The 16,453-nt window shown below is 39.3% G+C and overlaps 1 protein-coding gene across 1 annotated transcript in view; it reads left to right on the forward strand.

Moving 5' to 3' along the window:
* The first annotated feature begins 1,045 nt into the window (after nucleotides 1-1,045).
* LMBRD1 (LMBR1 domain containing 1) overlaps nucleotides 1,046-16,453 on the forward strand; it is a 73,265-nt gene continuing 57,857 nt past the window's right edge. Inside the window, exons 1-3 of the mRNA XM_063313160.1 lie at nucleotides 1,046-1,161; nucleotides 2,990-3,166; nucleotides 8,720-8,780. Of these exons, the coding sequence (XP_063169230.1) occupies nucleotides 1,096-1,161; nucleotides 2,990-3,166; nucleotides 8,720-8,780 (304 nt within the window). The 5' untranslated portion in view covers nucleotides 1,046-1,095. The remainder of the gene's footprint in view (nucleotides 1,162-2,989; nucleotides 3,167-8,719; nucleotides 8,781-16,453) is intronic.

A 16,453-nucleotide genomic window follows, 5' to 3' on the forward strand; every position in this document is an offset into this window, starting at 1 on the left:
ATCAACAGCAGTATACTGTAGGGTGGCAGCCAACCTGCTTTTGTGGGTTGTTGAATTGCTGAGTAACTTCTGAGATTGGCCAGAGTAGCTGACTACAGGAAAAATGGCCCAGAAAAAATGCTATTAGTGCCTGAGAAGCATTCTTGGTCACAGACATAGTAGGAGCAGAATGCAGGAACAGAGTAGGGAGGGTAGGTGGACATGCTGGGATTGTGACAAAACCATCAGGCCTGGGATCCAGGACGCACAACACACCCTCTACTGCCTGCACAGGGTGTCCTGAGGCAGCCCATCACAGAAAACACCATTTCCAGCATGGAGCACCTCAGTTCCTCCTCAGGGTGGCACAGCTGCACACAAGAAGCAACTTAGACACAGTGGCATGTAGAAATGCCCTCTGGAAACAGGTATCAGGGCAAGGAGGTTCTGTGGATTTGCCCACAGAGGATGCAGTGTTAGGACAGCCCTTGTAAGCTAAGATTATATGTAACCCCACGCTGGACTTAATGGCAGGTTAGTGCATTTTTAACATTGCTGTGCTGGCAGGTGGTTTGGCTTCCTTCCGATTCACTCTAGCAAGAATGGCACATGTTGCCTACCCATCTTCCAACTCTGTACCTGTGACATTCTGTGTATGTTTGTGGGAGGGTGCACGTGCACCCGCACACGTATGGTAATTGAAGCTAGAAAGTGATCAATATTACTGGAACTTAAGTTTGCGTCGGGAAGATATCCTGTGGGCATCCTTTCCCAGGAGGATCTGTTCTTCTCCGATTTTAAATCAGGAGCTTCGTGCAACTCCCTCCTCCCTCCCTCCCTCCCTCCCTCAGGCTGAACCACAAATCTGCCTTGCCCGGAAGCCTCAGCACAGCTCTATCTTCTGAGAACCTCGCTGAGCTCGCTTTCCCTCATTGGCTGATGCCTCATGGCATCAGCCAATTGGAGCATTCCAAATGCTGCCGGGGCCATCCGGGGGAAGGCGTGCTTTATCGGTTCCTACGGTAACGGCCCCATGCCCCTCAGTTAGCTCCTGCCGTCACGGCGACGTCCTCGTCGTTGCTGCCCTTCGCGTTAGTGCTATTGCCGGAAGTAAAGATGGTGGCCTTTACTGCCGAGGCGGACCTTGTTACGGGATGGTGTCTCTTCGGCCTTGCTTTGCTGGTAGGAGGAGTAAACGAGGGCTCCGGCTTTCCATTTATTTTCCTCCCTGTCCCAGTCCTTTCCTCGCCACTGACGAAGCTGATACACTTCTCCGCGCTCTCAGAGCCGCTGTGGGACGAAATAGTTCAATATCTGACCCGAAAGGGTTTCTGGGGAGGCGGTTGAGTTCATGCTGAGTACCGGCCCTGGACTTACTCTGGCAGTGAGCTGCCCTTTGCCCAGTCAGGCTTACTCCTCATGTAAACTTAGCTACGGATGAAGCCGTCGTTAACAAGGTTGTTTTGGAAAGTGCGTGGGCTGCTGCAGGAGTTCAGCCTGTGGAGTTGTTATGAGACTCTGTAGTGGATGAGCACGGCGAACTGCACAGTACTGGAGCCGAATTGGTTTCTTTTTACTTAGCAAAACGTCATATAAAGTACACAACTTAGTCATGCTCCTCTAGTACAGAGCAACTCATTATATCAGTTATGGTTAACTGACTGAGGTTATGCTCACCAGAACTGACTAGCCCTGAAGCAGGGTTAAAATCAAAAGCCTCTACCATTTCTAAAGCAGTGTTCCCTGTATGAAATCGCAAATCTGTGCCACTACACCAGTATTTCTGGTATGAAATCATATGTTTCTCTGATATTCCAAGTCTGCATAAGCTAAGCCAGCATTAATAAATAATCTATTTCTTACCAAAAAAGACCATCTGTTGTCAAAAAGACTAAACATCAGGAGTCATTGCAGGCAGGGAATTTTTTTATAGAAAATGCAGCTAGAAAGTTGTGCTTCTGTTTCTTCAGATTAACACCTATAATTCCATTGCCTCCATCCTGGACACTTTGGGACCATCTTGCTTCCTGGTCAGAGCCAGACAATGGGGGACCATAAGTGCCTGGGAAAATCTGGACATAGCCTTGGTTTGTTAAATCCAGTCAGCAGTGTTCACACAACACATTAGGGCTAGGCCAAAGCCAAACTACATAATTTTTTAATATGTTGAATGAAACTGTTTATTTAGTAAACTAATATGCTGCAGAAAACAGTTTAGTAAGTTTCCTCTGATATGCTAATTAATAAAAAGGGAACTTTTTATATTGCCTATATTTTCATGACATTCTTACCCATAATTAGCTGAAAAAAGGTAACATTTATTTCAGATAGAACTTGTCTCCTGCTAGCTTCATTGGCATATCCTTGCACTTTTCTTAACAACATTGTAGAAGAATTGACCATTGCTCCCTTCCTGTTTTAATTTTTTTAGTCTTCCTGGTCTAACCTACAGCTCAGTGCTTTTGAGTGTCTTCCATTCAAGTACTGTTCAGGCCTTGACTTTGCTTAACTTTTTAAGATTAGGCAGGGGTGCCTAGGTACTTAGCTGAGCTAGTTAAGATGAATCATAGCTTATTCAATTAATCCATGTGTCTGGATTTGCATAAAGGGTAGGAAATTATTATAATTGGGTATTCCAGATCCCTTTGTGATGGTCCATATAAAGTTTATAGTTTATAAAGTTTATACTAGCTATATAAGTTCATAAATCAGTAAAGATACAGAGAAGATGCTGTATCATTATGGTGCTATGTGTAAGATAGTCTGAATATATTACGGCCGGTACAGTAATGAGGTGAGGAAGCTATCTGCTTTAGAGATGTGCCAATTCATAGGTTGAAACTGCACTTCATTAATGTTTATGTAATTTTTCTAACAAGTGTGAGTTAGAGAATAAATTTCCCCAAATAAGCATAATTGAAAGATAGAGTTATTTCAGTGTGTGTGTATGAAGAAGCAAAATTAGGCTGAAATGATTATTTTGTCACAATAACTTGTTTTATTTTTTTAGGTCATCCTGGTGTTTTGCTGGGTTTATGTCCGCAAATACCAGAGTAGGCGGGAAAGTGAAGTAATTTCCACCATAACATCTATTTTTGCTTTGGCGATTGCACTTATTACATCGGCTCTCCTTCCTGTGGACATTTTTCTAGTTTCTTATGTGAAGGACCAGAATGGAACCTTTAAGGTATTTATTCATCCCGCACTTACTATTATTCCCATATAATTTTTATAATAATTTCTGTTCCTGTGGCTTTTTTGTTTTTGTTTTGTTTTGAAAAGTAAGAATTATTTGAGCTATCGTTCTAAACATTAGAAAGCAAGCTGCAGTAAGACTGACTTAATTATGAATCATACTGTGATGTTTATACTGTGATAATTAGATAGCTGCTTGTTTCTTTCTTTACAAAAATACTAAAACATTTGTTACATATAAAATGTGGATTTTGTTTAAAACATTTGGTCTGAATGTTTGCCAGAGGTAAAAGGAAGGATAGAAGCTGAAAGAATAAAGTAAGTCAGTCTTCAGAACCAACTCTCAGAAAGCCTGGTTTCATTCTGGCAAAGCTGGACTTCATTTGCTTGAGGTATACAAATTAATTCAGTACAGTTTATATTAAAAGAAGACTAATCAGAATAGGCATTTCCTGATACCAGCTGTATAATGTTGGTATAAACTGGCTTTGTAGAAAAATATTTTGAAACACATTGGTTCCATCTTTTTGTTTCATTCTTGCCATTAAGATTGTAATATTGATTTTTAAATGAAGTGATTAATACTGGTAACAGAAAAGAGATTATTCTAGTGTGAACTCCAGTGTAAGGCATCTGATACCAGATGAATAATGTTGGGAATAAACTGGTTTTCTAGAACAATATTTTGAAAAATATTGGTTCTGCATGTAATCACAGGAATAAAACAAGAAGGTAGAATCAAGTTATATTAACATATATAATGATGTGACACCAAAATGAATCCATAAAGGAACACAACCAAATCATATGGTCAAGGAGAGTTTCTTACAATGGCAACTCACATTAAAAAATCCATTCTTTTTTAAACATTCTTTGGAGAATCTAATAAACATTGAACAATATTTTCTGATGAATTAACTTCATCCCTAAATAATAAGAGATGACTTAAAGATTGATTTTCCAAGACTTTCAATTCCTTACTATATATATCACACATATTGCTACTATTAACCTTCATCTACAAGGCCTACTCCCATCTTTTCATCTACTTCATGTTCAGGTAGAAAGGGACAAGAAAATATTTTAGTAGCTGATAACACACTTCAGTGGATTAACAGGGAGTCTTAAACTTGAGTGCCTGGGTGAATAGCTGTCTGGGGACTCTAAATTTTGAGTGGCCTAGTTGCTAGCTGGGGATGTTTAAGAACAATACATCCTTGATTTAACAGACTTCAAATTACTGGACTTCAGGTACAACAAACTCTGCATGCTTTGTATACTTCTGCACATGCATAAAATCCTGTTCAAATGATTAAGGAGGTGTAGAATAGGCATGCATATTCAGATATAATGGACATTCTACTTTAACAAGCACCATTTCCCTCCTTTAGTCTGTTAAAAATTTACTTGTGTTCTCAAAATGCAATACTGCTCTCCCCAGTGAGAGGAAAGGGGTGGGTTTCATGGGATAAGGAAGTTGGCTGTTTCTTTGTTCTTGGTGAGATTGGGCTGGGAGCTCCTGAGATAAGCAGCTAGCTGAAAAACAATGTATTAACTGGTTATGAAGATTTTGGCCTAAAGCATAGAAAACCCTGGGAAACAGGAGCCAGTAAAATTAAGTCAGCAGGGAACATTTGTTTAGTCAAATGAGGTTTGAGTTGTTTTTCTCCCTTGTTTAGTGTTGGATGCTGGATTTTGGGCAATTCTGTATCTGTTCTAGTCATCTGTTTGCTCAGACAGTTTACTGATTACTGAATGCTAACTTTGAAATGCAGATATCAGCATCTTATAGTTTTGTATAGTTAAACTATTATCTCTAATCCCCTACTCCATTGCTTTTTATTAGAATAAAAATCCTTCTTTTCCTCTTAATCTATTGTTGGGTTTGTAATCTAGCACCACATACTCCAGAATTGCTTGGGCCTAATAAACCTAGTATACAGTGGTGCTTAAAAATTTGTGAATCCTTTTGAATTTTCAATATTTCTGCATAAATATGAACAAGTATAATGTTTTTGGCACATTTCTTTAATTGGCTTCTCTGTATCTAGTTTTAGGACTTGTGTGGAGAACAGATCATGCTTTAGGTCATATTTATGAAGAAATATTGAAAAATCAAAATGGTTCACAAACTTTGAAGCACCACTGTAAGGGGGAAACTGGATTCTTCATTTAAAATCGGATTCTTCATTTAAAATCTTGTTTCTGAGGAAAGGGGTTTGCTGTTCTACCCCAGCTGGATTCTGGAATGGGGTAGAACTTCTCCCCTTCCAAGAACAGGTGGCTGCAGTGTAATTATTTATATCTTGGTACCCTTTCACCTGGGGAATAGTCACATTCAGATACCCTGGAATTCAGGAAAGGGAGCATGAGAGTAGAGATTTGCATTAAACTTGATTTGCAAATCCTGGCAGCTGTGTATTAAAATAAGAATTATGCAGGCATGTTTCGACTTGTGCATAAGAGTATCTTTTGCTTTATAACTCTTTGAACACCCCCAAATCTGTCCAGGAATGTTCATGATACCTCTGGAGGAGATTTGGGAGGAGCATGGAAGAAGAAGAATTTGATTGGCCAGCAGTGTCTGGTGAAATAGCCCTGTATATTCTCTGCCAAATGAAAATTTTATATGGTCTTGAAAGACAGTTTCATGTATAATGCATTGCAGTAATGCAGTTAGGGTGTTTTGTGATTGTTAATAATTGTGATTAAATTATCCCTGTTCTGGAAAGGCTGTAGCTGGCAATTAGCAATGTCAGTAGAAGGCCTCTCTGCCACTGGAACTACTTGGACTTGAATGATAAAGCAAGAGCTAAGAACCCCAAATTGTCAGAGGAAGTGCAACTTCTTCTTGAACAGGTTGAATGCTGTTTCTCAAAACTGAGCTAGGATTAGTCTATTTGACCATTTTCTCAATAGCTATTCTCTTTCAGATTCTTAAGTTCTGTTTTTCCCCATTATTGAATGATTTCATTTCATATTCGTCGAATTCCACATCATCCCCATAGATTTTGTGACCTGTTCTCTTTCTATGAACTTCTAATATCAATATTGATATTGTACAATTTGCTATAATTGAAGCTGGATTTAGCCTTATAGTATAGATTGGTATGACTGACTCTACTAAATAAACTGTGGATACATGAGTTCTTTTTTTAAAACATCTATCTTCACCCACCCACCCCAAACTAAACATAAGTTTTTACCAGATACAGTAGGAAAAAACGGGGGGCCGGTGGGGGTAGTTGGGTTGGGAGAAGGTAATTTGCTGTTCAGAGAGCATTCAATTTAATTTTTGTGTCTTTAGAGCAGGGGTTTTTAACCTTTTTGTATCATGGACCCCTTTTACAGTCTGGTAAAACCTAAGGACCCCTTTGCAGAAAAATACATTAAATGCATAAAATAAAATACATAGATTATATTACAAAGGAAACCAATTATGCTTAATCAGGTTATCAAAATATTTTTTAAAATAACAAATATATAATATAGTAATATAGATGCTGCTTTATTAATCCATTAAATCAATAACAATACCCTTTTAAGGTATTATAATTTTTAGATAATAAGATTTAGTGAAGGTTTTTTTAAGCTTGTTTTTTTTTAATAAAAAAATTAAAGAACAACTCTGCCATGGGAAGGGAAATGTTATCCAGACTTTCATGCAAGTGAAATCTTATAGGCTGTCATTCCCAAGCATTTGGTGCTCATAAAAAAGAATGGTGGAGTCGCATGCATACGTAACTTGGGAAAGCAAGAAGTATTGAGAAGCTGCCTATATTCTTCAATGCAAGAATTCTTGCTTTTGCTCATCAAGTTGATGTGATTTGCACTGGTTGTTAATAAGGGCAACCTGAGAGTACCTATAAGCTGAGTACACTGTTTTTGGGTGACATTGAGGCTAGGAAATTAACTAACCTTTAGTGTTAAAAATTGTAAGATGTAACCAGCATGTATCTGAATGCTAGCCATATCCAATACTGTTTAGCTTTTTGAGATCAGGCAAGTGCTATAGGGGCTATATAAAAGATGTTTACCATATGCCTTGCAGATGATCACTGAAACCAATTTAGGATAATTTAATAAATTATTTAATTGTATTTGGGATTTAGAATCAGAACGATTAAAACTGATAAGCAACTTAGAGTTCTGTTGCCAATACCTGGTAAATGCAGTACAGAATTTCCTTCAGTATGATATTGCAGAAAATTCTCATCTAGGTCTTTAACCCCTACAGAGGTGAAAAGGCTGCCAGTTTTACAGAGTCTTTCACAGGGGCTTGTGGATATATTCCAGGCACTTGGGACTGTCTAGAGACATCAGGGCATGTTTGCTGCAATAGCAAGTATTGTGCTCAGAATTTGTACTCCTAACCTTGTTAGTGTAAAAGAAAGTAACATTTGAACTCTTTCCAAATGTGATCTGCTCTTGAGATTTAGGGCTATATGTCAGAAGCTGTTCAGTGCAGGCTTTCTAAAATCCAAGAGATTACAAGAAGTTCTGTAGTTCCTTAGTGATTAATAGCAACAACATAAGGATGGGACAGATTTTACAGATAAAACCATAATTCTACAAATTGATGGTCATTACACAATGAGAGCTTTTATTCAGCATGGATTACTGTTATTTTAGGTATTTCTATAACTTTAAGCTTCTCGAAGCACCCTACAGCATTATTTATTTCATATTTGTTTTAACTGATAAAGCTGTCAATGTTCTGGAGGCTGTTTGGGTTTGGATGAGGAGTAACAGGCTCACGCTCAGTCTTGACAAGTGACTCTGGATATTTGGCCCCCTAAATCTGAGGACCTTTCATCTTTAGTCTTGGATAGGGTGGCGCTTCCCCATTTGAGATCGGAGTTCTCCCGGGGCTTAGGGCTGGGGTGGGTTTTGAATCCCTGTCAGTTTTTTGTTATGTTGTACAGTTGCCAGACGTGCATTGTTCTTTTTTGCTGTTTTATAGGGTTTTTTCCCTTATTTTTAATTGTAGACTGCCCAGTGTCATTTGGAGCTGGGCAGTTTCTAAATTTAACACAATAAAGGAAGCACTCTACAACATTAAAATATATCACCTACCTATTTTTATGATTTATTTCATTGTAATTTCTCATTAAGATATATTAATATAACTATAAGAGATAGTGGCTACAAATAGTTGAATAGGGAAAATATCATTTACTGGAAAATGCCAGGGTGACCAACACATTTTCAGCATGTGCTTTGCTTCCAGCTTAATTAATGCGTCTTAATATTTTTTGAAGAATTGTTGTGGATGTTGCTTAGTTCATCACCATACAAGGCCTGTTGGTTTTTTTACTACCATGTTATGCATTTCTTCATATGAAGAATTCTTGAATGTTACTTGTAAATGGGCTTGAATATTATTTGTAAAAGTGATTAATCAAATACATTTAGTCTTATCTGTTTGCATAGTAGCAGAGGTTGATCTTTTTTTAAAAAAATAAAAATTGTTCTTGTTAGCTGGGCATACAAATTGCTGCTTATTTACGCTAATGGTGTTTTCTTCCTCTGTGAACATTTGTAGGAGTGGGCTGATGCCAATGTTACAAGACAAATTGAAGACACCGTATTAAATGCGTATTACAGTGAGTATTGCAAATACTCCTCTGTACTAATGGCTCTCTATCTGTTATGGATTGCACGTTTATTTGAATCATTGGAATTTTGAATATGCAGGTCTGAAATTATGAAAGAAAAAATATATAGTAAAAAGCTGAAATCAATCATGGAAGTTATAAATATTTCCTGTTTTGGAAGAATTATGTTTAGTGCAGTATATAAAATCATGAAGTATTTGATAGTGTATAGGTTAGGTGCTGTTGCAGAAACCAGCCTCCAGATGGTGGTAATGATTTAATTGTATACAAAAAGTTACGATTTTTTGTTCTAAGTAAATCAGATTAATGAGGTAGATCTCAGTTACTCATTCTATGTTGAACTGAACCATGATTTAATAAAACAGGTACCAAAATAGGCAATAATACAAGCAGATGTTAAAGCAAATGATTCTCATCATGGAAATCTTGGGGCCTAATTTTTATGGTTTTAAGAAAACCCAGCATGTCAAACCATTTCTGTTTCAGTTTACTGCAGTCAGATCACTGTGAGCAGTTTCCTCCTATCCTTCTGCCATCTCCAAAAGAAGAGTCCTAACTTTTAGATTATTCTGAAGGACTCCTGCTATTTTCTCTGTGTTGCTATATTTGCCTGCTTTTATATTTTTTGCTTTATCTTTAGTTTATGGTTTGGCAAATGTTGGTAAGCCATTTGCAAGTGTGGGTGTGACAGGGTATATGAGAAAATTTGTTCGTCTTGTTCAAAGTTGAATGTGTTTGATTGGAGATATAGTGCAAGTTTCAGCTGATTTGTGACTAGTTGGCAACAGTGAAAGAAGAGCTGTTTCAAAGATATTGAAGAATCTTTGATGTTGTCGATCTTGGCAGAAAAGGCTTTTAACCATTTGCTGCAGTGGGGAACTCTAGAATTAGAGCAACTTGCAAAGTGCATGCCTTGATTTCCATTTAAGATAAGTCCTTCTGAAAATGGACTCTCCATTTTCTAAGGCAAGAATTATTTATGAGCTATTGGACTATTAACTCTGCCAAAGTTAAAGAATATGTGCAAAAAGTTATTCTTGGCATTTTTGTGTCAGTGCCATTGACCAGTGGACACTTTCAACTTGCATTAATCTGTCTGAGAAATGCCTGCTCCTTATTCTAACATGAATATTTTGATAATCCACTTTTAGCTATAGTGGAGATTTTGGATGGCAGAGCCTTTAGGAGATTTGTGGTTGTAGAATGGTGAGACCATCTTATTAGAACCTAAGTCATTTACTGTAAAATCAGCTACTTGTTTATTGGCACTTACTTTATTAAGAAGAAAGGCAGATGCCTTTCATAGAATTTCAAGGTTTTTTAGGTATCTTATAGCCTTGGAGATCCATAATGGCTTAGACTAATACTGGTTTTACTCTAGGTGTAATCTTAATAATTATATCTAGCTTAGGGATAGCAACCTATAGCTTGTGGGCCAGATACGGTCTTCCACCCGAAATCATCCATCCTATGGTCCCAAAAAGAAATATATTCACTTGGCCTACACAAGAGGGAGAGAGCACTCACAGGCGCCCATTTTAGCAACAACTTCACCAGCTGTCTCGATGTGAGTAGAGCCAGGTATCCCAATGTTTTGGGTCTTGGCCTGCATACTTCTTAAGCATAGCCTTAAGGGTCTGATTTATCTTCTCGGTCAGACCATCTGCCTTGGGTTGATAAGGACTGGTACGTACCTCTTTTATCCCTAAATCAGCGTACAAATATTTAGGCAGCACTGATTGATGTTAGGTGCTTAATCTGGAGGATCTCCTTTGGTATGCCTAACCTACTAAAGATTTTTACCAGCTCCTCTGCTATTCTTTTGGCTGTTACATTCCTTAATGGAACTGCTTCTGGATATCTAGTTGCGTAGTCACAGACTACTAGGATATATTCATTGCCTTTACTGGATTGGGGTGAAGAACCTACAATATCCATGGCTATTTTAGAAAAAGGAGTGGGAATTAGAGGCACTCTCTCCAATGGAACTTTATCTTGTTCCCCTTTTGGTTTCACTAATTGACACACAGGGCAGGATCTACAGTAATGGGCTACATCTTTACTAATCCCTGGCAAATAAAACCTGTCTAATATTCTAAATGTGGTCTGATCTCTACCCATATGTCCATGGATTTTCATATGCTAGTTCCAGTATCACCTTGCAGTATTCCTGGGGAACTACTATTTGTTCAATTTGTTCCTTCGTATATGGATGGAGCCTAATTTGAAACAGCGACCCTGATTTTTCCTGGAATCTGGATGTTGCTTCCCTGTTTCCCTCCTGTTCTGCTGCTAACCAACAATGTTTTAAAGTAGGATCTTTCTTTTGCAAGGGCCCTGGTCAATTTCCCATTTAGGCATGTCTATTTGTATGGATTCACCTCCAACTTTATCAGCCTTTCTTAAAGCTTTATCTTTTCTAGGACATCCCACCTCTCCTAATAAAGCAGTGTGACTAGGAAGGATTCTAGGTTCCTTTCCCTCCTGCTTTTGCTCCTTCCTCACCCCTGCCATAGACTGAGCTCTTGTGGTTACTCCCACCACCTCAGCCTCCTTTCTTAATCCAACCCTCAGCAATTGGGAAATCTGTTCCAATCACTAGATTACATGATAATTTAGGGATTACTCCTGCTACCATTACCTTCTCAATTCCCTTTGCTTGAATCTTGGCTTTAACCAATTGAACCATCTCAGTCTGCCCAAACACACTTGTGAGAGGCTCCTTTCCTATGTATACTGCCTTTTTTACTAAGTGAGGAAGTACTAATGTCCTTCTCCTCCCAGTATCTATTAAACCCCTGACAGACATCCCATTGACTTTTGCTGGAACCATAATTTTGGTCCCCAGAGGTGCTTGTTACTGCAGACATTCCCTTTTTCCTCTGGTTCTTACAGCTCCTCGACAAATGTGCACTTTTCCCACAGTTGTAACAACTATGGGTCTCTCTACCTTCCCAATGTCTTCCTTTCATTTGGGCAGGAGCCAAAGGCTTCTTTATACCTTTTTCCTTCAACTCTTCCTGCTCTTTATGATTCCTGCTTTCTAAAACAGGCTTTCTCACTCTCCTTTCTCCTTCTGTATCTCCCTTTCAATCATCCTCTGCCCTTTTTGCTGCCAGATAATCCTCAGCCAATTCTACTGCCCTTTGGCCTGTTTTTGGGTCACCTCTGCTCCTTTCATCTGGCCTCAACCATTTCCTACCAATCTTATGCCCAAAAAGTTCAAAGAAAAACATCCAAGCCCAGCTACATTTTGCAAAAAACTACATCAAGTCTGACAAAAGCATGTGGGAAAATGTGTTATGGTCTAATGAGACCAAAGTTGAGCTTTTTGGCCATAATTCCAAAAAGTATGTTTGGTGCAAAGATAATACTGCGCATCACCAAGTACACCATACCCACAGTGAAGCCTGGTGGTGGCAGCATGATGCTTTGGGGCTGTTTTTCTTCAGCTGGAACTGGGGCTTTAGTCAAGGTAGAGGGAATGATGAACAGCTCCAAATATCAGTCAATTTTGGCACAAAACCTTCAGGCCTCTGCTAAAATGCTGAAGATGAAGAGGAATTTCACCTTTCAACATGACAACGACCCAAAGCATACCTCCAAATCAACAAAAGAATGGCTTCACCAGAAGAAGATCAAAGTTTTGGAATGGCCCAGCCAGAGCCCGGACCTGAATCCAACTGAAAACCTGTGGGGTGACCTGAAGAGGGCTGTGCCCAGGAGATGCCGTCGCAATCTGACAGATTTGGAGCGCTTCTGCAAGGAAGAGTGGGCAAAGATTCCCAAGGCAAGATGTGCCATGCTGATAGACTCCTACCCCAAAAGACTGAATACTGTCATAAAATCAAAAGGTGCTTCAACAAAGTATTAGTTTAAGGGTGTGCACACTTACGCAGCCATGTGCACACATATGTAACCACACTTATTCTAGTTTTTTTATTTTTATTTTTTCACCCTAAAAGATTTCAGTTTGTTTTTCAATTGAATTGTACAGCTTATATGTTATATTAAAGATGGAAAGAATTCTGAAGTGATTTATCTTGGTCTGATTTTTTACATCTCGAAAACCTGGCATTTTAACGGGTGTGTATCCACTGTACATATAGACTGGACTTAACACATTATACAAAGCCACAGTGTAGTTTGTTTATTTTTGGTTCAGTTATTTATACAAAAACCATAATGGCTTGTTAATCATGATTTAGATTTTAACATGACATATGAACCCATCTATTGTGGCTTATTTGACAAATTGTAGTTAAAGTAAACAATAACTGTATACAGACTTGTATATATTCTTTGTGAGCCTTTAGAGGATTAACAAAGGTATATAAAAATATTCTGTCAGTTAAATAACATCTGTTTTTTTGAGTGACAGACACTTAACCTTATTAATAAAACAAAATGAGTTATAAAATATCAAGACAGCTTGACAATGTGCTTTATATGAAGCAAGTATCACTTCTAAAGAATCTTTAACAGATAAACCAAAATGACTGTAGATGAAGACATGCTTTGTTCCATCTCTTGATATAGTCATGAACTGCAGTGTGATTATATCTGGATTTCTTCAATTACAAATGTTTATTTTTATTTAATAAACATTTATTTATTACAACATTTGTATCCCATCTGAATCCAAAACTTCTGGACAGCTCATATGTATGAAAAACTAAAAACAGTCCAGTATAAATTCAAGTCTCTTTAAAAATCCAGGCTAACAAACCCATTAAAATTAAATAAAATTAACAGCAGTCCTGCAAGACCCTCTATTATACCCCAAATGCTTGACAAAAAAGTATTCTCTTAGCTGATTTCTGGGAAGCCAGCTATGTGGGGGCTTCCCTATAGAGTTGCTATGATTATTTATTTATTTATTTATTTTTCAAAGTTCTATCACTGCCCTTCTCCCCCAAGAAGGGGGACTCTGGGCGGTTTACAATAAAATTGACAATGAAAAACCATCGAACACATAAATTGCCACACAAACAACCAACATAAATAAAAATGAAATAGATTTTTATTTATTTAATAGATTACCTGTGACAGTTCAAATGAAGACTGACTTAACATTTTTTAAGAAGACAGTATGAGAGAGGAGATCTCTTTATCTTAGTTTGAACAAATCACAAATCACAATGTGGGAAACAGTCTCATGCTTGTTGCTTGCTAATGTAACAGTTGCTCTGGTGAGATGGATGGTGAAGAAATATGAATGAATGAATGAATGAATGAGTAAATAAATAAATAAAGGTGTAAGAAGGTTATTGCAGTAGCTACTGGTTGTAGAGCCACTGCTGTTTAATACTGACTATTATGGCAAAAAGAGAGAGACAGACAGACAGAATGAGAAATCTTGCTATTCCCTAATGTATCTAGCATAATAAACTGGACCATATCTGCATTCCTGTTAAATGTTACATTTCTATGATGTCTTGTCCTAGAACAGTGTTACGCTATGGAAATTACATTATCTGTTTTAGCTACTGAGTGTTTGTAAAAGCTTTACTCTGACAAGTTGATGGTTCTAGAAGAAAATATTGTCCTGTTCAGACTAAGCACCAGAATATTCTTTATTAAATAAGTATTTACAATAAGTAAGTCCTTGATAGGTGAGAGCGGGTTGAGCAAGCCCAACTGGGCTGACTGGATCTGACTGGAACACAAAGGCTGGAGGCAACAGTTCTTGAACTGGAACAATACTGGAATGACACTGATGCTGAATCTCTGATTCACTGGATCTGGGATAGGACTACAAACAACAGACAGGTATGAACTGAAGACTTGGATCAGGACTCGAACTCAAATCAAGGTTAGACTCGGCTGGGGGTTCTAGACTAGGCTGGGTACTCTGAACTGAAGACTTGAAGACAAGGCTTGAAACTGGAGCAAGTCTGGACTCGGCTGGAATTCCCAGACTAGGCTGGACTCTCTGGACTGGAGGCTTGGAGCAAGGCTTGGGACTTGGAACTAGGCTGGACTCGGCTGGAAGCCCCGGACTAGGCTGGATTCTCTGGACTGAAGAGTCGGAGCAAGGCTTGGAACTTGGAACTCGGCTGGACTTGTCTGGAAGCCCTGGACTAAGCTGGCAACCAGATCCTGAACACAATAGACGTGAAATTCATGAACACAAAGGAGCATGTGAAGTATGGGTGCGCAGGACTGAACGCAAATGGCAGCGCTGGAACATCAAGGCTTGCCCACGCTGCTGAGGAGATCGTGGAGTTTCATGGCTGGAAGCAAGGCAAAGGCTGCTAGGCACGGCTGATGCTGATTCTTCACTGGCAGCAAATGCAGGATTCAATTTGTCGTCGGAGTGTATCTCAAATGCTGATTCCTCTTTGGCCACAGATGCTGACTCTGACACTGGTAAGGACTCTTCTCCCAAAGCTGCAGGCGTAGAGGATCAGTTGTCTCTGGCAGCCCGCTCTCTGTACGGCTGCCTTTTATCCCAATCTTTGGTGCTCTTGGAGTCTCCTGCAGCCAATCGGGCTGCCTTCTCCTTCAGGCACTTTTCAGCCCGTCTCTGGCGCGTGCTGATTGGCATATTCAAATCCTCCTCTGGATCTCGCCCAATCAGCGTTGTGGATTCTTCCCACTCTGCTGAGTCATGCTGAAGATTCTTTTCTCTGATTCCAGCCCGGTAAGTTTCCAATTCCTCCTCTGACTCAGAAATAGTTTCACTTGTCAGTCAGAGGCAAGCTTAGTTCTGACAAATACATATGAAAGTGTTTGCATGTAATGGTTGCCTAAACCCAAATACTCAGTCTCACAAGCTCGGGCTTAAAGATAACTGATTTATTAAAGGAATAGTATGCAAATACAGAGAAAGCTGAGAATGAGCAAAAGCGCGCCAAATACAAACTTAAAAGCCTTGCTTGTAAGCAGGTCCCGCCCCGTCGCTCGTCAGGACGCTCCCCCTCCCAGGTGCTGAAAGCCGTTAGACGCGCCTGGGAAAGTAACCTTGAACAGGAGCGCAAACCCAAACATACATTCCAAGCCCTCAAAACAATGGAGGGCGAAAGAATGAAAAAACTCCGGGTGAAGGAACACGGAACAGAGAATGACATGTGAAACGTTACAATGTTAACCAGACATTAGAATGAGAACATGACATATTGCCCCCCCAAAAGAAATTAGGGAGCCGGTTTGTCAGGATAGGCAGAGTGAAAGTGGGCTACGAGACGAGGAGAATGCACGTCTGGAGCAGCAACCCATTCAGGATGAGGGAAATGTTTCCAGCGGACGAGGTATTGTAAAGCGGAGCGCTGGCGTCTGGAGTCGAGGATAGATGCCACCTCGAAGTGTTGCTGGTTGTCAATCATGAGGGGAGGTGGAGGAATGGGTTGTGGATGCCAACGGTCTGACGACAGGCAGGGTTTGAGTAAGCTACAATGGAAAACAGGATGTAAACGTTTAAGGTTGTGAGGCAAATCAAGTTTAAACGTAACAGGGTTTAGTTGAGCAACAATTGGAAAAGGACCGACAAATTTAGGACCAAGTTTTTTAGAGGGTTGAGGGGACTTGATAAACTTAGTTGATAAGTAAACTTTATCCCCGACCGCAAAGGATGGTTCTGGGGAACGCTTCGCATCGGCATGTCGTTTGTAGGTAGCTTGGGCATGGCTGAGAGCGAGTAGAATATTAGACCATGAGTC

Source organism: Candoia aspera, chromosome 1 (assembly GCF_035149785.1).
Source record: "Candoia aspera isolate rCanAsp1 chromosome 1, rCanAsp1.hap2, whole genome shotgun sequence".
NCBI classification, from domain to species: Eukaryota; Metazoa; Chordata; class Lepidosauria; order Squamata; family Boidae; genus Candoia; species Candoia aspera.